Source organism: Pezoporus occidentalis, unplaced genomic scaffold, assembly GCF_034315485.1.
Source record: "Pezoporus occidentalis ecotype Australia unplaced genomic scaffold, CSIRO_AGI_Poc_V1 ctg199, whole genome shotgun sequence".
NCBI classification, from domain to species: domain Eukaryota; kingdom Metazoa; phylum Chordata; class Aves; order Psittaciformes; family Psittacidae; genus Pezoporus; species Pezoporus occidentalis.
The window spans coordinates 375,262-401,850 of record NW_026913844.1 but is presented as its reverse complement, the minus strand read 5'-3'; the positions used below and the strand labels follow the sequence as shown (position 1 = coordinate 401,850).

At 45.7% G+C, this 26,589-nt stretch overlaps 1 protein-coding gene across 1 annotated transcript in view; it reads right to left on the bottom strand.

Annotated features, from left to right (window-relative positions):
• Positions 1-2,021: 2,021 nt before the first annotated feature.
• The window catches only part of CBL (Cbl proto-oncogene), a 34,014-nt gene continuing 9,446 nt past the window's right edge, over positions 2,022-26,589 (bottom strand). The window contains exons 3-16 of the mRNA XM_062617625.1: positions 16,118-16,264; positions 14,678-14,834; positions 13,061-13,182; positions 11,971-12,108; positions 11,275-11,362; positions 10,683-10,814; positions 10,388-10,591; positions 8,977-9,108; positions 7,620-7,997; positions 6,607-6,701; positions 5,951-6,106; positions 5,428-5,531; positions 4,771-4,953; positions 2,022-2,500 (exon numbers count right to left, since the gene is read on the bottom strand). Coding sequence (XP_062473609.1) covers positions 2,220-2,500; positions 4,771-4,953; positions 5,428-5,531; positions 5,951-6,106; positions 6,607-6,701; positions 7,620-7,997; positions 8,977-9,108; positions 10,388-10,591; positions 10,683-10,814; positions 11,275-11,362; positions 11,971-12,108; positions 13,061-13,182; positions 14,678-14,834; positions 16,118-16,264 — 2,317 coding nt within the window. The 3' untranslated portion in view covers positions 2,022-2,219. The remainder of the gene's footprint in view (positions 2,501-4,770; positions 4,954-5,427; positions 5,532-5,950; positions 6,107-6,606; positions 6,702-7,619; positions 7,998-8,976; positions 9,109-10,387; positions 10,592-10,682; positions 10,815-11,274; positions 11,363-11,970; positions 12,109-13,060; positions 13,183-14,677; positions 14,835-16,117; positions 16,265-26,589) is intronic.

Genomic DNA, 26,589 nt, shown 5'->3' with positions numbered 1-26,589 from the left:
CCAAGGAGGTGACTCTCATACGGCAGGACTAGCTGCTCACAAGTGTAACATGCAGGTCTACAGAGGGAACAACCAGAGCTGCCCCGTGCTCCTGCCTCAGCAGCACCAGTGCTGGGCTGAGATGCACTGAGCAAGGCTGCTGTGCACAACTGGCAGAGCAGGGCACACAGCAAGAGCAGGTCTGGTTCACAATGCTGCACGTATGGGCAGGGGAAAAAGAACAGCTCTTCCTCCCCGAGTGCCACGTGCACTGATATCACCTCTGCAACTCAGCTCAGCACCTGGGGAAGCGCTCAGGCCCTGCTCCTGCCCTCTCTGTTCACCACAGCAGAGCGCCGTGCCCGCTGACGTGCATCTCCCCAGTGTGTTGCATTTCCAAGCTTCAGCCCTCACCCTGAAATAGCAATGGTGGTGACAGCCTGGAAGCGCTGCAGGAGATCTCCTTACAGCATGGGAGAAAACATTCCTTACTACAGAATGCAGAGCAGTAAAGAGAGACAGTTCCTGCTTTGAGACTGCCTGGAACCCACTGCATCAGTTTATAAAGCTGTAGGCCTAGAGAGACACCTATACTCTACATAAACCACACATTTCATGCTTAGTTCCCTTTGCCAGTAGTTGGTCGGTCCTCTCTGCCAATTGCAAGCAGAGATCTGGGCCCAGCCACGAGGCTCTTAAAAGGCTAACCTGCATCCAATAATCCCCCCCAACAGTATTTCAAGTCGCAATCCTTTGCCTAGTGACTACTGCTGCCCTTTGGGAGATGCCAGTGATGTTAGCCATGCTTCGAAAGGCTAATAGCCTCTCAGTGTACACAGAGCACTTGTTCATCTGTCAGGCTGCGATGCGTGCGTGCCTGCTTGATTTAACTCTTCTCAGAAGGAACTGCACACTTCTCACACGTCAAGCACATATGAACAGAGTCAAGTAGCTGAGTAGGCAAGTCAGGTTTTTTCCAAAGTAACAGCTGAGTACTGACTTTTAAAGCCATGTGATCACTTTACAAATACAGAAGATTCCCAGATCTGTTTCAGCACAGGCTCTGGCAATACCTTAGAGTAATGGCAGTGGAAAGAAGAACCCCCCCCCCCCCCCATGTTGTTGTGACAGCCATGCAGAGAACTGCTGCACTTCTTATACTGCAAAGCAGGTAAGACACCAACGAACACATCAGCTGCACCTACCAATTCCACAACACAGCCTGGCACGAAGACAGCTGGCTCCTGCAAAAGCTCTCAGAAGGAGATGATGGAATGTGTGTGAAGGCCACTACTCTGCACAGTCACCATGCAAGTAAGATAAATAAAACATCATATTTACCAGGTGCACCATTCCCAGAGGAAGAGCGTGTGGGAGCGCCCAGTGGTGGCTGCTCCATCAAGTCTGAGCATCGAAGCTCAGAATGCTCAAGGCTAAAGAAGGAGAAGCAGCAGCCAGATCTTGGCTCCAGCTCTTCCCACCCTCTCCCACCCCTCAAAAACATGCAAACCTTTTCAGCACGCCGAGCTGCCTGGGATCTGACAGTGCTGCCGACAAGAGGACACATAGGAGAGAAATCCCTGCCCTGTTGAGATCCAAATGCCTGACAGAAGCTCATCAAGCTATCTCCAGGCAAAAAGGGAGGACTTGAATCAAGAGCAAGAAACGCTATTGTTACAGGCAAGAGGGAAACGCCATGGCAAATGGGAAGCAATCTAAAGATTCTTCCGAGGTCTCCTATTTATTCCCAGCAGAAAGTGACCTCCCAGCTGGCCTAAAAAGCCTGAGCCAGACACACAGCAGCGAACAGATCCAAACCTAGTACCACAAACCACAGGACACACCACGCCGACCTCAAGACTTGGTTTCTCAGAGCATTCACTTAGAATTCACAGCACAAAACACTCCCCCCCCACCCCAGCCTCCAGGGCATCAGCTTGGGAATCCCTTGTTGTGAGACCTTTCTCTATGAAACACCCTGGAAAGAAATCTGTTCTCTCAAACAAGAGGTAGGGGTAAAGGACTCCAAAACATACACTGTATAAAACACCATTCTGCTCCGTTTCATCCCACTGCTTTGAAATCTGGAACCACAAAAACCTGACAACTGATTCTCTTGAGAGGCAGGACCGACCTCAACACGAAGTCTCTAAAGGAACCCCCTTCCCCTTTGGTGCGGAGCTGGGCTACAGCTGCCCAGGCAGTTGGTCCACAGAAGATGTAGGCGTGGAGGTAATGTGCTATGTGGCCACATGCGCGGGGGAGGAAATGGAAACAAACTCCCGGAGAATATTCTTGGCCATTTCAATATTGTTATGTGCAATGACCAGTGCTTTCTGAATGTCCTGATATGAATAGCCTTGGCTCATTAGGTTCTCGATCTCACTGGAGAGCTGCAGTGATGCACTGGTCCCACTGCTGGTTCCGCCTGGCTGGCAGCTCCCTGCTTTCCGCTCAGAGTTGATCCTCCGTGGTAGCGGCTTTGGCGGCCTTTCTGGAACTTGAGAGCCATCGGAGAAACCTGGAAGGAGAACCAAAGGCATTGCTTCAAGAAAGGAGACGTAACTCTTGCTTGGAACAACGCAGCAACGACATGAGACTGATAAATGGCACTGCAAAGAATGCCACTCAAAGCTACGCCACTTGCTCCAACCAGCCTAGCCTGTAAGGATATGCAACCTCACCAAACATCCCATTGCCTCCTAGAATCAGACAGCAACCCCCGGTTTAACTGATCTTGCCTCACATTGCTGGCCACATTGAAGCGTGCTGACGGAGTGGGTGCACAAAACCAGATCTATCAGTTCCAACTCATCCACCGTAAGTGCTCCAGCAAGTGAATTATGGTCTCTGAAAGGTCTCTTCCCTTCCTCTACAGGCCAGGGCCACCTACAAGAGCTCCTGCTGAAGCTCACCCTACCTAATGGCTGGCAGCTATGGCAGATCAATAAGCTCAGCCTGTTCTGCCTTTCCCCTTAGTCATTCAGATGTGTTACTTGCCAGTAGCCACATCGTGGGAAGTAAAAAGAATAGCCAATAAACCAAATGAGAGACATAACACTCCAAGGCCTTAGGGAAAACCAATGCTGCTTAATGCATTAATCTAACATCCGATAGATCTTTGAGCTCTAACCTCATCTAGCATGGCAGAGAGCATTCTTCCCTACTCTGCAAACCACAGGCAACTTTCCTGCATGTACATTTGACACCACCTTAAAGTTGTATTTGTCTCCCGGATAATGTCCTCAAGGCAATCAAGACAGAGCTTTCTAGCAGTACAACAGACAAATCCATAAGGCTAAGCATGCCCAAACAAGCCCTTTGTAAGAGTGGGCACTGCAGCACTGGTCAGAAGAGAAGCAGTCATTGCAGAGCCTTTCTGAAAACACACTGAAAGCACTAAGAGGGAGAAGGCTCCTCAGGAAGCAAATTCATCAGCGCTTCCTCCCCAACCACAATGCAGTTCAGCTCCCTGCTCTTCAACCTCCAAGCTCCTGACACATAAACAGCTTTTTGTAGAGTGGAGAAAAGGGACTACCCACTTCTCTCCCCTAAAGTGCCTTTTGAATTGGCTCTTTCTGCTCGCACTGGATCAAATTTCAGAGCCCGTGGGTCAATCTGAAAGGACAACCACTAGCACAGCTCCTCTGGTAAATGATTAAGAAACCAAACTGTAGGGAGCACATAAATCTGCCCAAATGCATCCCAGGCTAGGCACGTGTGCTTCACACCAGACTAGAGCAGGGGCCAATTCCCAGTGTTTCACAAAACTGCATATGCTCCCCAGAGCAGCAACAATCAGCATTCCTCATTAGCAGATCTCCTACCACTACACATCGGGACAATAGCATTGTTATTGCAGGGCTGTAAAAACAAAGAGGAGTCAATGTTTAAGGGGAGTGCTTCACGTGGGAGGAGGATGTGAGCTCTCTCTGCCCTTTCTAAGCCCTCTCAGCAACATTCTACAGCACAGTGAGACTTAAACAATGAGGCAGGGAGCAGGGAGGAGTGGCAAAAGCTCATAAACTTCTCTGCACTGCTAAACCCTTCCCTGTGCCAAAGAAGGGCAAGCCCGGGGAAGGGGAAGTGGTGAAGGAGGTGAACAAAACACTCACTGGAGCAAATGGTCCCCCATAAGGAACAAGAAACTCACTCCTCTTACTTGGCAAATCACCAGATAATGCGGAAAGCCCCCCGACAGGAAACGTTTCAGAGCTTCCTTTAGAGCTGCTGGGCAGTTGTAGGGAATAAGTCGAGCATTATTCAGCTCTTGGAGAGATGAGGCTTTAGTCTTCCCTTCGGAGATGCGCTTACAGCCACAAGGACAAGATGTCCTCTACTCCCCAGGGACAAAAAGCTGACCTCGCTGAGCCACTGAGGTCCCTGCTCGAGGGAACTGACGGCCTCAAACAGCTCACTTGTGCCATCTGCTGGGAGCAACCGCAGGCGAGACCGAGCCAAGCTGCGCAAGGCCAGCACTGTCATCTACTTGCAACAGCTCTAAGTAACATCCCGAAGATCTGCTGCGTGCCCCGGTACACCCTGGCACAAGACAGATGCCATGCCCTGTAGGAAACAGTGGCTTGAGGAATATCCTTGAAGCTGAGGAAAGGTTTTCCTAACAGTGATTTAAATGCTATTTGCAAGCTCAGTGATGAAATGAACACCTAAGAAATCAGCGCAATCTGCTTTATAAACCCTCACAGCTTACATACAAACCCTTGAGTGAGTGATAGTGCATAGCAAGCCATCGGTACCCACTACAGCATGAAGAATACCACGTTCTCTAACCTGTCACAGGGTCATTTTCCAAAGACATTCGGCTGAAGGCAGGTGTGGCATTGGAGATATCAGACAGGGTGCGACGAGCAATGGCAATTGGTAGTGGTGGTTTGGGGACATCATAGCCATCCTCTTCATTTTCTGACTCTTCAGGGCCGTTGCTGGCAGTGGCTGCTGCCAGATCCCCTTCGTCTAGAAGAAGAGGCACATTCTGATGAGCGCTGGCACTGAACAGAGCCTCTGTCTCTCGGGGCAGACTCTGGTCCCCTGTAGTCCACAAACATTGACAGGACACAGAACAAAGGTTTTGCTGCCAAAACCCCACGTTCAACGGAAGCTCTTTCCAGAAGGTAGTATTAGATTAAAAATCCTTATGATAAATGTGGGCTGACAACTGCTGCCCATAAAAAAAAATAAGAACCTTCCAAACAGCAACTTTTAGAACAACTGTTATTTTTACAATGCATTCCAACCAGGCTCCTCAACAACATCCCCACACGCGATGCAGCCTGCAGTAGAGACCCAGATGTTTCCCCATGCACCCTGGCTGTTTTAACAGCAAAAGCACGTAACATTTAACTGAGCCCGAAACGCCTTTCCAACTGTGACTGGGACCAATCCATTGTCCTCCAGTTTCTCAGGGCTTTTTTTAGCACACCCACTCACCACAAGTGTTGACAGCCTCGAAAGCTGAGGATGCTGCTTGGGAGTGGATGTTGTACATTGCTTCATACGTACAGCCATCCGTCTGCTGGTCGCAGTCTAAAACTCTGAGGGAGAGAACAAGCATTTCCCTTCAGACAAGTGGCAGCAGTAAACCACCAATGCAGAGTCTCTGTGACTCTAGAAAATGCTCAGTAACGTCCATTGCAATAGAGCCTATTGGCTTAAAGGAGTTTGATACCACCAGAACGCCACCTTTTAATAGAATTTAGAGTTTCAGTTGCTGCTGCTCTCCAAAGGTTACTATCAGAAAGACAGGGGAGTGCTTATCTGACTCCTTTAATACTGTATAGGGATTCTGCTATCAAGCAGAATGTATAGTTACTATGCCAGGCTAGATCCGGTGAGTATCACTGGGGGAATGCAGCAAACCCAGCAAGCAAAATCTCCCCCCTAGTAAACAAATAAGCAAAAGCTTTCCCAGAGCTGGGAGGAGAAAGCCCAGAACACACAAACAGAACCTCACCGTAAACTCTGAGCCATTTCCAAAGGCATTTTGAGCTCCGGTTTTTGTACAGCAGGACCTGGAGGCACTACAGGCAGAGAGGATGGTGACATGTATTCGGTGTCTTCATCACTTTCAGACTGTTCCCCAGGAGGCAGTTTTGGTACAGGCAGTGGTCTGGAGGCAGAAGAAACAATATATAAACATGAGAAACACATTTACACCAAATCTGATTAATACCAAAGTGGCCTTTAAAATCCACAGTGGATGGAACAAGCAGTCAGAGTGATTCTGACTACAGAAATAATCTGGCCTTCAGCATTCTTAGCAGCCCAGGTACACGGTCACACTGACACAAGCTCATAATGCAATCACACACATCACACACCACCCACTTCACATAAATACCAACTCAAAAGTGAATTCATACAAGAGCTAATAGCAACTGTAGCCTGTTTCCTATTGCCACAGCCAAGGGCAACTACCACCACTATCCACAGAGCTTTGGGATTCTGATTGAATCTGCTTCCTTTAGATTGGATATTTTGAATCTGTCAGGGGTTGAAATTAAGGCTGACAGAGTTGTGTCAGATTCTGTCCCAGGCACCAGCATGGAGAGAGCCCTACAGTTACCATTCTGTAAGGTACAAAAGCATGTGAGCTAGAAAACAACAGACCTGGCAGCTAAGGAGTAGATCGCATTGGCAGATGAGGAGGGTTTAATCTTGGGGTGCTCACTCTCTGAGGTTGTTGGGGGAGCACTGTTCAAGCTCTGCAAGACAAAATTCCAACCAGGAATCAGAACCACCACAGATACCAACAACACAGTTGCCAAGCTGTCAGCCAGTCATTCCCAACAGCCCGTGGGGGAATGAAACATCTTCATTTACGCCAAAGCATTCACTAATGCCTTAGAAATCCCGGAGTTCTGTGACAGTTTTCCCTCAGTGGGGGTACCAGCTGGGTTTTCCTCCTGTATCCAACTGCTTGTTTACACAAAACCTGCAGGAACTTCGTAACTTTTGAGATTCCAATGGCTTTGGCAAATTCAGCTGAAACAGCTTGAAGGCCAGAAGAGGGGACAAGAGGAAAAGGATGCAGACAAGCACACATATCCCAAGACAGAATGACAAACGTCCAAGTGTTATTTTCTTGGACAATCTGGCTCAAAACGTCCTGCCTCTCAATTGGAGAAAGCTGGAGGTTTAAAAAGGAAAAATTAGGGGAATGGAATGACAAAAAAACAGGCAAATCTGCCTGGGATTTCTTTTAGAGAACAATATGTTGGACTATTAAGTTACACATCCTGACATTGGTAACAGATCCAGATTTAACTCAGATTTTACCGTGTTAAACTCATCACAGCTCCTGAGAAGAGTAAACTGCACTTTTGCAGCATTCCAGCTCCCAGCACAGAAGATTCCCAGTTTTTCAGAACTGAAAGGTGAGCTATGATCATGAAACTGTGCCTCATGACTGTTCAGACTGGGATTTCAGCCTAGCTCCCACGAGGCACCAAAGCACCTCCCTAGGAAGTCCTCCCATTACTCTCCCTTGCCCAGGATTCACCAGTTCCTTTCCACCTCTTCCTTGGTGCACCCTATTCCAATGAATATTCTATCCCTTACGAGGACACCTTGGAAGACTTAATTCCTTACAGATTACCTTCACCTCCAACAGGCCTACTCACCCCTGGGTTGTCCAGGCTGAGCGTGCTCCCAAGCCGATGGCTGTCAGCCCTGGATTCTATCTGAGAGGGCAAGGAGAAGGGGAGGGAGTGCCTGTTTGACAGTTCTCTCCCAGCCCAAGGGTCACCGGGACTGAGAGCTACAGAGGGGGCTTTTGGAATGGGCCTGGATGGCCACAGATCTGCCTGGCGGCTGGAGGGCACAGGGGGTAGTTTGTCTCTCGAAGGGCAGTCTCCCGGTGTGCAGGGCAAGGGACGTCTCTGAGGTCGACCTTCGGTCCCAATGGAATGTGGCCTGTCCGGAGGCGGCGGCGGCGGGAGATCTCTGAGCGTGGGAGGGATTGGGAGAGGTTTATCCTTGTGAAGAGCACCAGGAGCAGCCTGCAGGGCAAAGGAATGCGAAATATTGCTTAACAAAGGTAGTTCAGCCACAAAGCATCGAAAAGAGGGAGGCAGGCAGCAGAAGGGTGAGCTCTGGCTTTCGTTTTGTCTATTTTTACATGAAATTATCTCAAAGGGTGTGGAGATAACTCTCCACATCTCCACAAGCTAACCCTCCCGAGATACCTTCTCTACAGGCTTGAAGAGATAACAGGGTACCTACGTGCAGCTACAGCGAGACACTAAATACCCCAGATGATTTTTCTAGAAGGAAAAGAAGCTCACATCAGCACTAGACTGGATTCCAAAGCACACCCATCACTTACAGAACCGATGCAACTGTGGGTTAGTTATACAAGTTAACGTTCATCGGTCAGCCATGAACAGTCATAGAAATGGGTGTTTTCTTCTGCCTGAATTTTCAAGCATCATTTCATTACTTCATCCAAACTAGCTCAACTGCTGCTGTACCTCAAGAGCCAGTGATCAGATGCCACCAAGACCATACTGCTGCCTTCTGTTAGTCAATCAGACAAGCAGTTAATACGACACCTTCCCTGATAGCTAGAACGAAACACAAGCCCACAAATGCAGCTCCAAAGAGCACAGGCTAAAAACCAGTGAAGAGACTGGTAATCACAATAACTTGGTAGCTCAGCAGGAGGACACCAGTCACCCTAAAAGAGCAAGTACTTCACCTTAGGACTGGCTTCTTTCTAGCAATTGCATGGGCAAATGTGAAGAAAAGACAGGCCCTTTAAACAGCAAAAAGGGACTCTCCAGAAGGAAGCATTTGCTTTCAGGACAGATTGGACTGGAATGGAAGGGGGAATGGAAGGAAAATGGCCCAACAGGAAAAGGAAGAAGAAAAAAGTCTTGTGTGAAAGCACTTGGGGATGTCACAGAGGTTCACCACAATGCTCTCCTCCCTGCCTGCCCCACCAAAATGACAGCTGAAAGGGAAAGCAGTGTGTTTGACCTTTGAAGTGGTCCCAGGACTGGAAGCCCCAGGCGGGTTGGCCACTCGCTGCTGCAAGAGATCCAGTCGTGGTGGCACGGGAGGAAGGGTGGCCTGGGGAGCTACTGAGAACGGAGAAGGAGGACGCTCGACCTGAGGAAGAAGAGAATGGGAAAATCAACAAATGGCAAACCCCAGCAGAGCTCCTTTCCTCTAGAGAGGCTTTCGAGCTCTGTGATCTGTACTGGCTTCAATACTGCTCCTGAATTAACAATAACTACTGTATCAGTAACCACCACACACCAGTGAATGAAGGCAATTTCCCAGCACTACAGCATTTGACTTTCAGCAAGCCCCGAAGATCACCAATGGCTTTAGCTGTGGCACACAACTGAAAACGCACACTTAGCGGTGGTGCAGTAACAGAAAAGCTGTTTTGCTGCCTTACTGGGCCCTCCCTGAGCAGGAGCAAGCTTCTTTTCAACACAGGAGGGTATGATCTGCTGCAAAACCCACTGCAGGTGCCACTCTGCTCACTAGCGCCAACAGAGCCTGCTGCAGACCATGACAGGATATCACGCTGCTTTGCTTTCTCAAGTTATGGGTACAAAACCCACCTCCTGGAATAGGTTTTACTGTTTAGTACACGATTTCACATGGTGGAAGCTGAACAGAAATACAGGTAAACCAGCGTAAAGGCTTCTGGCTGACCAGGAAAGGCAACTTAATTTCCTGTATTCAACTACTAAAAACTAGCCAAGTTCAAACCCACTTCCCTATGCAGTAAAACACTGCAAAGTCCAGGTGTGCAAGAGCAGCAACACGCTATTAGAAAGAAGTAAACCATGCAGGGATCCATACAGAATGCTTGTCTTGTGCCCATCTCCTGGAAGGACGCAGCACTAATGGCAAAGAATTATCACACCTTTATTATACAGATTTATCAGACACCATATAAAAAAATGACAGTCAAATTGACTTGCAGAGCAAAATCGCCTGCCCTCTACCCCATTAGTCATGAGGACCTTGGTAAGACTCTATCTAGTTGGCTGTATTAATCACTGGGGAAAATGGATGAATTCTTGCTGATATGAGTGAGTTATGGCTAATAAATCAAAAGCAGCATTGCTGAGTATACAGAGAAGTGTTATAAACCTAGATCTTACATTCCAGCAGGTCAAGCCAGCCTTTTCACCCTTCTTTCAAGACAACACACAAAAGATCAAGGATTTCCAAGTGCAATTACCATTGCTTAATAGAACTGACAGTGTGAACTAAATGGACAAAACCGATCCTAAATCCATGTTTTCCATACTGTGTGATATCTTTTGTGCTATAAGGTGTGACAACCCTCACCATAGAAAACTGATGGACAACACGCAGTCTGCGTCCATCCTGCCACATCTACTAGCACACGCTCTGGTGACCTTACTTTGGTACCAGCGAGTTCTTTCATCATGAAGAGGGAATCATCAGCTCTGTCGTCGTCGTCATCATCATAATTGGGCGAGGGAGTTCCTTCTGCCCCTTGTCGTGACAATCCTCCTCCTCCTCTGGGGTCGAACGGGTCTACTACGATTGGCTCCGTGCCTTTGATTTCACAGCGGCAAAAAGGACATCCCTGGCCTTCTGATTCCTTCATGGAAGAGAAGAGAGCTGTTATACACCGCTCCTGTCAAAGAGCAACTAGCCTTACTCACAGGGCTTAACAAGAGGCAACACCTCACCTGCCACGCAGTGAGACAGGACGTGCACATCAGGTGGCCGCACGGCTCAATCTTCACATCCTTGTCGTTTTCAGCGCATATTTTACACAGCTGAAACGTGGAGCCCATCTCGCAGTACAGTTCATATTGTTCCTTGGGGCAAGACAGACATACGGGGTTAATGCTGTAAACCCAACACAAGAACACGGCGCAAAGGAGAACAGAGATCTGGAAGGATTTCACTACGGTTTTATGCACTAGATACACCTGCCAAGGTCTGAAAAGAATGGATTTCAAGCTAGGCCAGATTTTCATGTAGGTGTCCCAAAAGCAGGGCTCAAGACGTGCTGCATGGCACAAGAACACGAGTATGTGTCAGAAACATCCTAAACCCAAATAAACCTTACAACTGTCAGCCCCGCATAAAGCTTTACCTAACCTCTGCAATCTCCTCTGCTCATCCCTACCGTTCAAATCCCCACCTGTAAAATACATCATCCTTAAAAACAAAGTCTTGGGGATACCAAGTAAGCCAGAATCCTACAAACAGCTAAGGAGGCTAGGAATTAGGAAGAAAGTTAGCAAGTTTGATGGGACAGAATACCTTGCTCACCTGTGTAACTTTAATGTGGTCCTGAGGTGTGGGTTCACATAAGCCAGTCAAGTCAGGATTCTGATTCCGGCCATCGGGAAATAAATAACTGTAAGTAGTTGGGGGAAAAAACAGATCTTGTTCTCTGTGTGTGTATATACACACGTGCATACACACACATGAAAGCACACATAAGGTTTCTTTTGGGGAGGGTGGAGGAAAGAGAAGAATGAGGGTGGGAATTCAAGGTATTCTGAATTCAGAAGGAGATGTGGAAGGATTTTACTATGGGACAGAACCCCAAAATGTCATTCTTCAAAAGAAAAGTTTCTTTTCCTTCCTGACAGCAATTTTCCTTTCAAACAGGTTGTTATGGTCCCAGGCTACTCTTCTTAAATCATCCTGTAGTGAAACTGTAATAGGCAGGGTAATAAACCTGATACCATAATAGAAGTCGCAGCGGCTCAAATTAGGCACTATTGGCAATTGAACTGTTTTGCTGAATCAACAACTAAACTAAAAGGAAGAGCCAAGAGATGTCCAAAAGGGTCTTAGTGATTGTTTGAGCTCTGCAATGTGCTGCCTCTCTCGTGATGAACCCAGAAGGTACATTTTACCATTCGACTGACTGACTTCAAGCCCTCATCACAGGATGAACATTCATAGAGCAAACAGCGAAAAAAGGGCAGAAAACTCGATTTTGTTAAAGTTACTTACAAGCCTTCCCTGAAGCCGTCAATCAGTGCTTGAAAGAGAGGTTTGTTGTGGGGGATTGTCTGAAGAATGTTCCCATCTGCAGTGACATAGCCAATGGCCCACTGACCGAGCCGTGTACAGCTCAATCGGAAAATATAACTAAAAACACACAAAGGAAAGGAAACTTCAGTTTGGACTGGAGCAGACAGAGAAGACTGAGGGTCAAGTAGGCAGCCATTGCCTGGCTATCTCTAGACAGCAAACGAAAACCTAGTAGGGATAACTTGATTTATACCAGCTTTCCTTAATTATCCCCCAGGCAGATCAAAGGAGAACCTTGCAACCTGATACAACTGAGGAAAGCATCCAAGCCCTGGCCTCCAGGTGAAATTAAACCCAGAGTCCAGGGCAAGAAAAGTGTTAGCAGCCTTAAAATCATTTGTTTCAAATTAACTTCAAAAAACCCTCAGCGAACAACAAACCCAACAGACGACACAAGGTTTCCATTCTTAAAACCAGCACAGAATTAACCACATAGTAACAACCTCCAGAAATTCACACTTGGCCCTTCTGGCATAAAGGAAAGGCTGTTAGCCTTGTTGCATTGGGCCAAGTTCCATTCAGGACATTGGGCAGCTCAAAACTGTTGCCCCACAGAGCCTCTGAAGTGTGCCCAGCCTGCAGCATTACCTTGCTGCCTACTCTGCCCACCACCATGCTGCTTTGTCTGTCTAAAGCTGCCTTCAAAGGTACACACTGCTCTGAGGGCTGCAATCCACTCAGCTCTCCTGGTTTTATGTGTACACACCAGAAAGTTATGGGGCCTATAGATACACGCCCTTATTTATGGCCCTAAATGGCCCATTGTTTAGGCTCATTCAGGCAGGGTCTGCCTCTGTGTCCTGCTCAGGCCTGAGGGAGCTGCTGTGACAGCTGGGAGGGGTGGGCAGGAGGTAAGTCACCCCATGAAGGCAGGGCAAGCTAGGGTTTGTCATAGTCTAGGTTTCTGAGGAAGGAGGACAAAGACAAACCAAATCCAGTCTCAGTTGGTGCAGTAACCAGTGACGTTAGCAAGAACGATCCAAAAAAGCAACTGCTGCTGAGCACTAACCTGCCAGGTTTGTGAATGAACTTCTGAAGCCGGGCTTTCACCTCATCATACGTTAGGAATGCCATATAGCCAGGATGAGTCACCGCTAGACTGTTCCAGTTCCTGAGCAAAGAGGACCACGGCTATAGAAACAGCAAAGAGGTACATTAACCATCCACTTCTAACAGGTATCACCACATACAATATTCCTTACTCAAAGGGATGAAGAGTTAAAGCAGCAGGTTTCTTATCCACCATAAATCCAGCAGAGGAACTAAACACTACATTCCCAGGCACCAGCCTTAGCGTTTGAGTTTCTTGTCAGTGATAAAAACATCACTTAAGACAGACCTTAATCAAAACTCCTTTAATAAATGCTAAGGGAGAAGCCACTGAGGTCACACAAAGCTCAACAATAGCGACCAATTTGTACTGCTTCTGCAGAGAAAATGACTCATTCCTGACACAGGGATAAAGATGGGAGTTTAATAAGATTATGCACAGGACCAGAAACCATGACTGGTCCAATCTCTAACACCGACTTCCTATACAGCCTCAGGAAAGTGCCCTCCCCTCTCTGTCTCAGTTTCACTATGTGTAAGATGCTTGTGACTATTCCTCAGCCACTTAACCTCACTTGGGTGTGGCAAGGATTACTGGCTACTCCAAGATCTGAATACATAAACCAGCACATCCATGTCAAATATTCCTTCAAATGATGCAGAAAAAGCTGAAACAACCGTTTGGAAGCTTTCAATCCTGAGAAGGGTTTGGGTGTCTCAATCTCATCCAACTCTTCCGATTTTCTCAACTCATCTAAAAGAAGATGGGAGCTCTCCCTAACAACTTTGCACCTCTGAGGAACTGCAGCAGCTCTTAACTTGCTCTTGATGTACTGCAGCTGGAAAAAGTACTGAATGAGATCAGCTTCACTGCAACACTGCACATGGGCATTTCTCATCTAGACCTATCTTAATTACAACCCACCCTATCACATGGGAAAAGGCAAGTCAGAGCTAAAGAAGTAAGTGTTTGTTCTTGTAAATACCCAATTGTGCCATCAGAAGCTGTGGTTTTGAGTCTAGCACTATTAAAGACTATGGGTTAGAATTTTAGCTACTAGCGATAGGGTATTTCTCCTGCACAGAACACAGACATGTCCACAACATCCTGGCTGTGACAGTTCAAAAGCTAGGAAGCCCAAACTTCCATGCCTGTACTCCATCCTGAACAACCCCCCCATGGAAAATAAATCTGACAAGAAAGCAAAGGACAAGGAAAGACAAAGTGATAAACTAAGCTTTACATTTCCTGGCTTACAGAACTTGGGTCAGAACTTGAGTCTTAAAGTGACCTCTGAAAGGGAAAAACTGATTCATGGGAGGACAGTGAATGTGCCTTACAGTTGCAGTATATATTTGGACAATCTTTTCTTCTACAACCAGAAGTACCACCCACTTTTACTGCAATATAGGGTCCTAAGTAGTACTGCAGCTGTTTAGGGGATGAAGGGCAAGACGCCCAAATCCCTTACAGCATAAATCATTTCAGCGTGTAAAAGACAGTTTGTCCTGGGAAAGGGGTCTGACCTGAAGCACTGAGGCACATTTCAAGTGATTGCCAAGCCTCAACCCTTACCTGAAAAAGTCGTGTGAAGATATCAAATTCAAATACTGAAATGTAGTCATTGCACGTCAAGTCGATCGTTGACTTCAGGGCCATGGCTTCCAGCCCTGAACTGATGGGATGCACTTCATGCAAGGCCTGACGGAAGCTTTTCCAAGGAACAATGGTCCTGGGGAAAACCAAGCCCTCTGTAAATGTGCTGCATCTCAAGACCACCACTATATACATCCCTTATACACTTTTATTGTGAGCATGCACCTCATGATAACGAAAGTGAAGAAACTCAGAATCAGCCACAAGAGATCTGTTCGTGTTGTGCAAGCACAGATTCCTCGTTACTGCAGTAAATTAGCAGCCAAATGAACAATTTTCTCTGCACATGCAGAATGTTTGAAGTCCTGCTTTCTCCCTTCCCTTTTTCTGCACTCTGATCATGTATGGACCTGTCTGTGCCCCGGGCTGCATGGAACACTGTCACTTGATATGAGTTTCAGAATGTCGTGGCTGGTAGGGAAGGAGTTCACGGGCGGTCTTTTAGTAGAGGTCTATATAGTTCAAAAGCAGGGAAAGAAAAGCAGCTGCAAAAGGAGGGATTAACTGGAGAAGATAATCACAAGCCAAAACCAAGGCTCCTGTTCACAGGAATATTTTCCTCCTTTCAAAATATCAAGTGGAATACAAACATAGAAAGAACATGCCTACCTTCAGGCATGTTCCTCATGACTAAAGATATTATTGCTTTCTGTTCTGACAGCTACTAATTAAACTCTTTATGTGAAGCACCTGAAGTTATCTTAGTTAGAAAGCAGTAGCCAAATCCATTCCCTTTAATCCTCAAGCATTGCTTTGGACATTGTAGACTTTGGTCTACAGTTCATCCAGTCATCTTACAATAGATACAAAAGTGAAAACTGAGATTTCAACCGTTTGCTCTTCACTTTCTCCTCCATTCTACCTTAACAAAGCCATTATGCAACGTGACAGAAGTTCAGAGAAGCCAAAAGAAAGGTGACTAAGTGATTAGACAAACTAATTGGAGGGAAGGTGAAATGGCTTAGCTAAAGGACAACTAATATTGAGGGCATGGTAACCTTTGGATGAAGAAAGCAGATCAGTTTGCATAGTTACTTACAAGTTAGGGAATTAAATTAAGGAGGGGAAAATTGAAGCTGAATAATAGAGGGAAACTGTGACAGTACCAGAGTTTCCTAGGGAAAGTGAGGAAAGACCCATCACCTGACACATTTAAAACCAGACAGGACAATGAACTAGGGAATATAACAGGGGAACAATCCTGTATCTCACCCCAGACAGTGGACCGAATGACTGTAGGTCTCTCCCATCGTTCATGTGAACCTTAACAAAGACTCCTCTGAACAGCTTTGAAACCTACACGCTGCTGTGTGCGAGTCGTTCCCACAATTCGATCTTTAATCACAGTTAGAAACTTACTTTTCACCAAAAGCCTTTCTCCAAAACTCGGCTGCATCCGCCTTGGTGATCCGGAACGTGTCCCCCTGGAAAAGGCCGCTTGGGAAAATACCTTTGAGCTCAGCCAGCATATGGCTGAATATCAGGGATAACTTTGTCAGGTTACGCCTACGAAGGAGCACAAAAAAACAAAGGTCTCTTGTAGAGAAGACAGATGTGGTTTAGCACTGAACAAAACAGAAACTGTACCTCCTGCTATTCGAGCATCCCAGCCTAGAAACTCCTCTTGCTTGGGACCCTGTTTACCCAGCATTCAGAGCACATCCACCACAATGTACTTACCAGCAAGCTTGGTGTTTGTGAAGACATTTTCCACCAAGACTAAGTTTGCATAATCTCTTTGAGGTGGGCACGTTATTTCCATGGCAAAGCCTCCCAAGAAAACACAGGCACAGAAAATGTCCAAACCTGGCATTCAGACCTTACCTATCAACTCAATAACACTAAAACCAAAACCTCATCAGATTCCTTTGCTCTTGGGTCTAAGAATTCCCTATGACAGCACATAAAACTACTACTGCCTTAGACCACACAAGCTGAATGTCCTTTCAAGTCTCCAAGGGTCCCAACAGAATAGATTTGCTCAGATAACATCTAAGTGATAACAACAGGTCCAGCTCTCAAGGGAAGGTCAAAACACCTGCATAATGGGAATAACTTACATACAAAAGCTTGATGGTTCTTCAAAAGCTTGAGAGTCCTTCTCAACCACACTGCACTGAGTAATTATCCAATTTAATTACAAATTGGTACAGATCCCTTCTCTGCCTAAACACACTCATGTGTCTGAAGTGCTCTAGTCCATCAGGTGAGGACCTTTTCTAAACTGGAGAGGGAAAGCTGGAGGAGAGAATTAGTCAACATGCAAAGGATTTCCAGGAGTAGAAGACAGAAGGACTCCTGCCTAGCAGAGAGGACACAGCAGCGTTGGGAGCAACTACACAAGGAGGTAAGCTCTATGCTGCAACAGTGCTAAGCAGAAATAGAGCTAGCTTGGGTACCTCAAAGCATCAGTGCCTATAGCAGTACAGGAATAACAGTCTTCCTATTTAGGAGTCAAACAACAGCACCATTACACACTAGAGAGGCAGTCTTCTATTCATAGATGGGGAAAAAAAAATCACTAGTGGCATCTATTTGTACCACTCCTTTATCCTAATAAAGGACGAATCTCTTCTATTCTACTCCATTACATTATCCAGATGCTAGGAAAATGCAGTTTCTGAAAAGATTCAGGGCTATTTCTAGGCCAGTGGCTTTTTTTCACCCCCATGTCACATGCCTGAAGGTAAAAGAAGGAACTAGCATCATGTGGGAAAGGACAACTTCTACATTACACCCAACAGACCGGAGCTGGTCAGAAGACTGCACCACCACCAAGGCACTGCACGGAGTCAGTCAGGACATTGAGCAACAAGTTCTGCCGCAGACTGCAAACGACTGACCCACCCAGGGTAGAAGCATCTCCGGTCACACAGCATTTTCTTAATGCCTTGATTCCAAATTCTCTCCCTGCATACGTTACTATTGCAGTGTGCCACCGCCCCGAAGACAGCTGAGCTTGGCAGCACACTATGCTCCCCCCAGGTTCCAGCTCTTCAACAGCTTTGCATTGGACTAGGTCCAATTTACTTCACCTTGGCCATTTTTCAGATAGCTCTTACTCCAGAGAGGCCATTCCTGCTTGAAGTACTGACCCTGTTACTCTGCCTGATTGCAGAACTGACCCCCAGGTAGAGACAGGGAACTGCCTCCAGACTTTCTGCAAAGAGGCTCTGGACATTTGGGCTTAGGTCTTCTGGCTCCATACCATGCTTTCATACAGTCTAAACTCAATTGGAAGTGGTCCATTTTGCTTGACATATATTCTGCTATTCACTCCATGGCAGTTCTTTCTCCGTGCTGGGATAGAGTGTGGGCAGACTAGGAGGTATACATGGCTCAACCTTGTAAATCTCCTCGGAGAGCAGCTCTCGCTCCTTACCCTCATTTATTCAACTACATTTTGTGTTTCAACAAGGATGTTTGCCCCAAGTGTTTACAGAAGGTGTCAGCTACACAGCCAGGGGCTCTGGTTTTTGTCATTTCATACATGCCCAATAACAACAGGTGCTCAAGATTAACAAAGTCAAAGCATGCAGATGCTCTTCCGTCAGCTGTTCCGCTCAGCACCTCTCTACTGAATGCGTTACACACTCAAACTGGGTGTGTTTTAAAGCAGCTATGTGATTTGCTTGTTTGAGTCTATAAATACAGACCAAAAAGCTTTGCTGTTTACCACTCTTTGTGAGTTAACTGCCCCCCCCCCCCCCCCCCCCCCCCCCCGAGAGAGGGGCTGGCAGAAAGTCCCCTTGCCTTACTAGCGCATCTCAATTGCAAGTCATCCGCTTATGCACTTTGTTTCATACCTTTGGAGTGCTACAGTAATCCCTCACCTTCTGTTTTTAGGAGGCTTTATACAGCATGTCTTAAACTATACAGGATGCATGTGTAGGGAAAACTAAGCTGTATCAGAACAGCAAAGTGATAGCTTCCTATGTGATCACAGTTGCATTTATGACAATCACAGGTTAGGACCTAGAATGTATAGATACACAAACCAGAGCAGCACAAAACCAGGCTGCTGCCTGTTTGTGCATCTCCCCGCCCTTGTGTAATGTGAAGTAGTTCAATGCTGTGTGTTCCTCTTCCCAGGAGCAGATAAGTGACAGTGCATTTAGCAGGAAGGCTCGGACTCCTAGGCACAGCCGCTGGCTAATGCTATAAAGACTCAGTGCAAACTCACAGCCCAGCTCTCTCCCTCCCTGTCGAGGGCAGGTTCCCACCATGTCCCTGCAGTGCCTCTGGCTGACAACCAGTACAAAAGGTACAAATCAGAGGTTCCAGCTGCAGAGCTTGCTCCCCAGGCTGGCTGCTGAAAGTCCTCACTTCCATAAACCAGCAGAATAGAGGACAGGTTACAGCAGTGCAAGGGAACAAAGCAAACCCAGAGGATTACGAATCACTCACAATTCAGGAAACAGAGAGATTGCTTTTTCCTAAGTTGATAAAAACGGAGGTGTTGTTACACTAACATGGAAGTCCTTGGTAAGAATCACGTTCCGACTAGCTCCTTGAAGGGTCAGCATGCAATATTTGTGTGCCATCTTAGCAGGTAACGTGGCATCTCGCAGCAACCCATTAAGGCCAAGTGACTACAAAGTCAGCAACCCTAAAGCTGCTTAGTTATCCAGCACTCTTAACATGCTTGAAACGAATGTATGCAACAGCTGGTAGGTAGAAGTGAAGTCATTTCAGGTATATACTCTTCCTATCGCTGCCCAGCAGAGTGTGAAAACCAAGCACCCTAACCCATTTCTGACCCTCAAACAAGCTGCTAAGTGGACAAGGGCATGGTTTAAAGTAACAGCACTGCATGATGAAGAGGTATCTTCCTGTGTCAAGTTGCTTATGGCTTCTGCCTTAGAGCCTTCTCCCTTAGCTGAGTTTCAGGAAGTTCTTGTGCTTAGCTGAGCATGTCAGTTCAGCGAGAGAAGACTGAACTTGCACAGGCTGCAAGGGGGATAAACAAATCATTTTACACAGACACACAATGAGGGACTCTGTTTCCAAGAAAGTTTCTATTAACTGAACATTTTCAGCCTCGTATTTTCATATTCAGCTGCATCTTAAATCAACAACAGCGAAAGCACAGAAAGTGAATGTTTAATGTCAGGAACCAGCTTTTACATCCAGCAACCAGTTACCAATCCTGTGCCAAAAGGACATTTCCTTTCAAGAATGCACTCCTTTATTTCAACCAGGCAAGTTACACAGTTGGAAGTTAATACAGACCAAGTAAGTGCTTGCAATGAAGTGAACATTTCCATTGGCATGTCGAAGTTCAGTGACTGTGTTTTAGTTTTAGCAACATCAGCACCGGTCCTCATCTCCTCTGCTTCAACTAAAGAGAAGGAAGTATTCTCCTACAAAAAGAGCGTACTATTTTCAATGGACGACTTACACCAGAGATTCCCAAATACTTTTGGCCACAGACAGAACTCCAGCAATTTGCCATGATGGCCCTCTTTTAGACTTTAGCTGAACACAGTAATGAACACAGATACTGTTACCAAGAGCCACATCCGAGGTATGGTAATCGCAGTTTGGGAATCACTGATTTAGGCCCCTAAATCCCACTGGATTTAAACACCCGCCATATAAGCACTCTTGAAAACATCACCCAGGGACCACAAGCCGTATCAGTTGGCTCTTCTCGCTGTCTGCAACTGAGCTGAAGGTAACACCTGCACCAGCTTCAAACACAGAACTCCAGCATGTTTGTGTTCAGTGGTTAACATCCACGCAGAGCAACTGCTTCAGTTTAGGTGGGATTTCACATCCTTGCCAGTGCTTTCACACATCCATGCAGGGTATTATTGTTAGACAGTGAAACAAGGAAGGACAGAAAAGGTGAAAGCTCTGAAAGCCAAATATTTTTCCACTCCATACAGTAGCCAAGTATCTTCCTATTAGACATCTGCAGTTCCTTCCACACACACAATGTGAACAGAACAGCTTCTTCAACAACCCAGAAGCATCACCAGAGCCTGTACAGCTGCAGTTACAGTCACCTGTAAAACTGCACTGCCTTGACACCGACAGGGCTCCAAAGAGCGGCCGTTTTGGGGAACAAAAACCAGCATGAAGCAAGACTCTTCCTTCAGTTACCCCGTGGTTATCGATCAGCTGGCTCCCCAAGGCCAGGTCCGCAGGCTGAGCAGGCATGTTCCTTCCTGCTCCCTCCTCCGTGCCCCCTCTGCTGTGGTTGTGCTACTTCCTTCCTGTTTCAGGCCTGTGTTTGCTCCACACATCTTAGCGGAAGTCCAAAGGTCGAGCAGGCTCTTCCATGTGCACCAGTTCTGCGCCGCAGGCTGGCCCCCAGCTGGGGGTTCTGGTGCTGCTGCCTCCCCCAGACTGAGAGCACGTTCTGCTTTTCCAGCTTCCTGGTGGCTGGACAAAAGCCTTTTTCCAGGCTCAGTCTCGCAAAGCCATTAAGGGCAGTGGACAGCTGAAATCAGTGCTGCCTCTCTGAGCTCTGTGGACACCATTAGTTAAATTAATTCATGTTACAAAGTCATACAGCACCTAATGCGCTTCATGACTAAAGCATCTTTCTCACCTCAAGGCAGTGCTAATGCAGTCCTCACACTTTTCCTCCACTATTTCTCAACTGCTTCCCAGCTAACACTGAGATTGTGCAATTCTGCTCCTCACACACAGCAGGGAGACTGCTCCACGGGATGATACAGTCACAATATTGTGCTCACATGCCATCGTTTGACATGCACACACTGTCATGTCTGTACAGCTCGTGCTGTTGAAAGCGTGCTACAAACGCTGTTGTGCAGAGGAATTCAGAGCTGGAACAAAAACGCTTCATTTCTCTTCAGTTAATGTGCCTATTTTGGATCTATGACCAGATTTTCATAGGGGTTTTCATATTTGTGCTGCCACTGACTTCAGTTACACTTGTGAGCACTGGAGCAGGCTGCACAGCCACACCTTCACCTTGGCCCCAGAATAAAACCAAGCTCAAACTGACTTCATTTCCACACACTTTAGAGAAAATGCTTTATTTTACCAAATCAGTGCCAAAGTGGCTAAGATTTCCCTCTTGAATCTTCACTGCTGATGTGTAAAGTGAATTGAAATCACAGGACCTCAGTTACTGTACAATCGTTCTGCTCGAAACTCAAGAGAAGGCTCTCTCTGCACATCAACTTGGCTGTTTCAAGAGGCATGACCCCAAAATGCAGCTCACAGTAAGAAATGCAATGTCTATGCATTCTATGAACTTCTAATTCCTTATCACATGCTCATGATTGCAAAATATTATCCCCTTACTAAGTACTACTGCAGGAACCACAGGTCTTGGGTCTTGCAAGCAGCCAAATATTATTTTTTCCTGTAACTCTCTTACATCGTGCAACTGGATATTGTGAAGATTTAAGAGCTAAAAAACCAACCAACCGCCCCATAATCAGCTCTTTTCACAAGTCTCCAACAAGTAACATGTACCTTTTAGAAACCACAAAGGTGTGAGGTTATCCCACAACACAGCTGTTACCAAATATGCACCAGACGTGAGCATTTAGACCCAATTTCAGTAGACAGGTGATAGCCTGGTTCCAACAACTGCATCTTATGTGCTACTGCCACACCAGCAAGAAGTTTTCTGCATGCTCTTCGTGTTAACAGAAACAGCCTATGCATATAAGCCGTAAGTGGAAATGCTTGAAGTGATCCCAGGATGCCTTTTCTAACTCGGAGACAGCGTCAGTGCTCTCCACACACAGTAATCAGTGTTAAAAATAGAAGCAGCAGAACTACTTTCAGCACAACTTGCAGCACAGGAAGTGAATGCAATTCCATTTAACTATTACTGGCCCAATAGAAGTCACCTTACAAAGTTATGCTGGGCCACTGCTCCAACACTTCCAGTACTCGTGCAGGACCAGTACTAGAGCAGACTAACAGCAAACCCAACAATTCAGAATCAGCAGATTAACTGCTTGTACTGTAAAACTTGACAGCTAAAGCTACACTGATTTGGTGAACCAGCTCATCCCAGCATCCTTAGGAAAAAAGGAAACTAACATGCAACGTGTTTATCACCTCTTCTTCATACAAGGTTCAGCTCCAGAAACACTTCTCCATTTCAAGAACTAGGGGCTTCACCTGCAACTTCAAGACTTCGCTTACTGAAACAGCAAAAGGGGAATGGGCACACATAAACCACACCAGCAGATAGTTCTGTCATTGCTAGGTCTGATCCCAGCTCCACTACATAGTCCCAACAGCGGGCTGGAATGACCTGAATGCACTGTTCATTGCCTCCTCTGCAATGGAGCTGGTCTGCATTAGTGGATGCCATGGATGCCAGTGTGCCTAGCTAAGGATGTCAGCTCATGCACAGAACGCCCATCTAACTGCACCTGGAAGCTAGACTTCGTAAGGCATTGGACCTAAGCTGGCCCCCCTGAATTGCAATAGCTGACTAGTATTATATACAGTATTCCTTCCCATTCTAAATATTTTTAATGGCACCAGTTGAAGCTTTAAAGAAGCAAGAAATACTATGGGCTAATTCCTTTATCAGTGCTTTAGATACTACAAGACAGAGCTATTACATGAAACATACGTTTCCTTATAGCCTTCCGAATCCTGGCACTTTTCAACTAACATATATATGTATTTAAACACCTTGAGTTCTGCAAGTAGAGAATGCCAATCAGTTTAAAGTGTCATGCAAAACACACCAGCAAACTTTGGTATACCTGTATGATTATGCACAAGGATGCGACCGATCTGAAGCAGAGAGGACAAGAGTGCAGTATGCCGAGCAGGCACACCAAACCCACTGACCCCTTAGAGGATGTGGATTGCTTATTCTAGGCACACATGCTAGTGTTGTATTTTTAACAAGCCAGATCTCTTTCAAAGTTAAGAGGCTAAAAATCCACTTACTTTTCTGGATTTAAACAGTATGGAAATACAACACATAGCATCTCAGCCCTTAATACACAAGCCAAGCACCCAAGAAACAGGCTGCGGTTGCCAAGTAGCAGCAACACGGTTTTGCCAGCATCAAGAAACCTAACCACACTTCAAATTGTAATTACTGCATCCTAAATAACATGCTTGCACTTCCATCCACATCATCGAGCCCTCAGAGTTAGTCTTCCATAAAACTCGATGGAGTTATAGGCTCCAAGGACAAAGAATAAAGCAATCTTCCTTCTTGATTATGCAATAGTTTGAAAGCTTACATTTGGCCATAAGTTGATTTTCAAGACTGTGATCAATTTTTGACAGAAAGAAAACTAAACTAAACGCAAGCTTATGCCAGCTATGCTTAGTGTTACTTAAGTTCCACAACTACCACCTAAACTAGCAATTTAAAGCCAAATTAGAAAGAAATAGCCCATTTCAACCTCCAACAACATTTAAATGATAATGGATTTCTTCTTGGGCAATAAGCAGTTAGTTAGTGTTCATATGCTGAAGCCTGGCAAGGAAACCTTTCTTGTGGGCTGCTTTGGAGCCTGTTCTTTTCTTTAAGATGTTCTAATTTAAATGCAGATGTAGACTTCTTCACACTAGTGGGTTTTGTTACCAAAAAAACCCCAGTCTTAGCTGTAGTAGAAGGAAGTGACAGAAAGAGGACTCGCACACTACACACCGCTCAAGTTCCACGTTTTATACCATCTCTTTTCCACTGCACAGCAATATGTACAAGCACCCTAAAATATGAGCTTAGAGCGCTGACACCCTCCCCCCAAAGGGCTTTACTGGTTCATGGCTTAGCACAAGGGCTTTCCAACTTTTTCCTCTTTGAAATCCAACTTCCCCCCCGCAGGTCATTCTTCATGCATTTCCTCTCCCTTTAGAGCACGGTCATTTCCAGGAGACATTAAATATTGGTAGCTTTTTCCTGTGTAAATTAGTAAACCTTCACTTTGGAGCTGGAGAAGAACATGAAATCCTGCTGAGCCAGCATCCCATAAGGCTCCTGTCACAAAGACAGTTAAATGCAGACTAGCTTCCCAAAGCTTTTTTTGCAACTTCATGTCCTATGGAGAGGGTTTATGATATTCCCCACAATCCCCACCTAACCCCATTCTCCTCTACAGACACGTTAGCTGTGTTAACCCCATTTTGTCAACAGTTTGTTTTCCACAGTATGCAAGCTGAACTAGTACAATAACTTGTGCTATTTCTTAAACATCCAGTCCACATCCCGAGTAATTACTTCTTCTCAGCCTTTCCCCTAACCCCTACACTCTGCCTTACAGAACTGCATTCTAATGTGGAACCAGTTGCAATGGTCTGATTCGATTGGGAAAAATCATTTTCCTTCATAACAGACTGGTTTCACATAATCAGTAGATTTGAGTCATTGGAGGAAAATGGGACTCTTCAGCCTAATTCACCCTTTTCTATGTATCAGACAATTCCTATCCCTGTTTAGTGATCAGCAAGCTATTCTGTCCCACCACGTGAAGCATATTTACACAAGTGCAAAAAAGCTGCTGCAATAAGTAATTTACGGAGTGGGGAAAGCTGACAAATGACAGCTCCTCTGTGCAAGTAAGAGGTCTGGAGAAGTAAAAGCTTTCTGCAATAGGAACGAGAACTATTCCAGCATAACCACTGTGCCTCTAAATGAAACTGTAATCAAGAGCTGAAGCAAGTTCAGCATGCTCAGAGCACTCCTGGCATTAGCATTAACGGCACGATCAATCAATGGAAGCATCACGTTGCAGGGAAAACAATATGTATGTTTAACCAGTTTTTGTCATCATGGGTTAAAAAGTAAACTCAAGAAATTCACCATATTTACAGGGTCAGAGAAGTCGCATATTTGCCACTGCAGCAGCACAGCAAGCTACTCAGTGCTAAACAGGTGTAGCTTTCTGCTCTGCATAGAGACCTGCTAAGGATCCTGGAGAGGATTTCTTTTATTGCAGTGTCTCAGCTATAAAAGGCTACAAACTTGACCTCTGGGTGGGTCTTTATTTTGTTTTTAGAACTTAAGGTGATGAGTCTTAAAATACCTTTTGCATTAGAAAGCACTGTGGATCTGCTAAAGAACAGGAAACAACAGCTTTGGATAAGTGGATAGCCTCAATACCTGCTTATTACTGCAGCAAAGCCAACTAATTATTGACTAACTTAGCTGTACCTTACTGCAAGCATATGACAATATCCAGAATTATTAACTCTTCAAATACTATTTGATTCCAGTATCGAGGCCTGAAGATGTTATCACTGTGTTTTTCCAGATCCTCAAATATATAATTTGTTTTTATAGACCTACCTATAGGATAGGATATATCCTATCCTATATATCCTATAGGATAGGCAAGGATAACCCAAATAAGCTCCTAAAACTCAGAAAAACCAATATATATCTCCACTAAAAACCCCACATCCTACTCAGAAGTCACCAAGTTGAAGCTGATGTACTTGCCAAAACTCAGCCTGTAAACAGTAACTAGAAGTTATTGTGTGTACTTATGAGTCAGGAAGTGCATACACAGCTTTAAAAGCACACTCAACAGCATTAATTTTTAAACAGATATGGAAGTGACTTAGAGCAGAATTCAAACAGTATCTTTAAAGCTCTCCTAAGAAAATAAGCAAGTTCTCTTCACAAAAATTGCAGTATGAGCTCATGCAAGAGTAACAATTGCAGCTGAAAGTCTATATACATCAGTGCTACAGAGACAGAACAGCCGTTACAGCCCTAAGAAAAGGAAGCCATTGAGTGTTTGAGTGTTCATAGCATGGGGTATCACCTAACTGTGAGTTAGCCACAACAGAAGGATGCTTTCAGCACCCTGATGGTTCAGGTATGACGCAGGAGACCTACATTCACTTTTACCAGC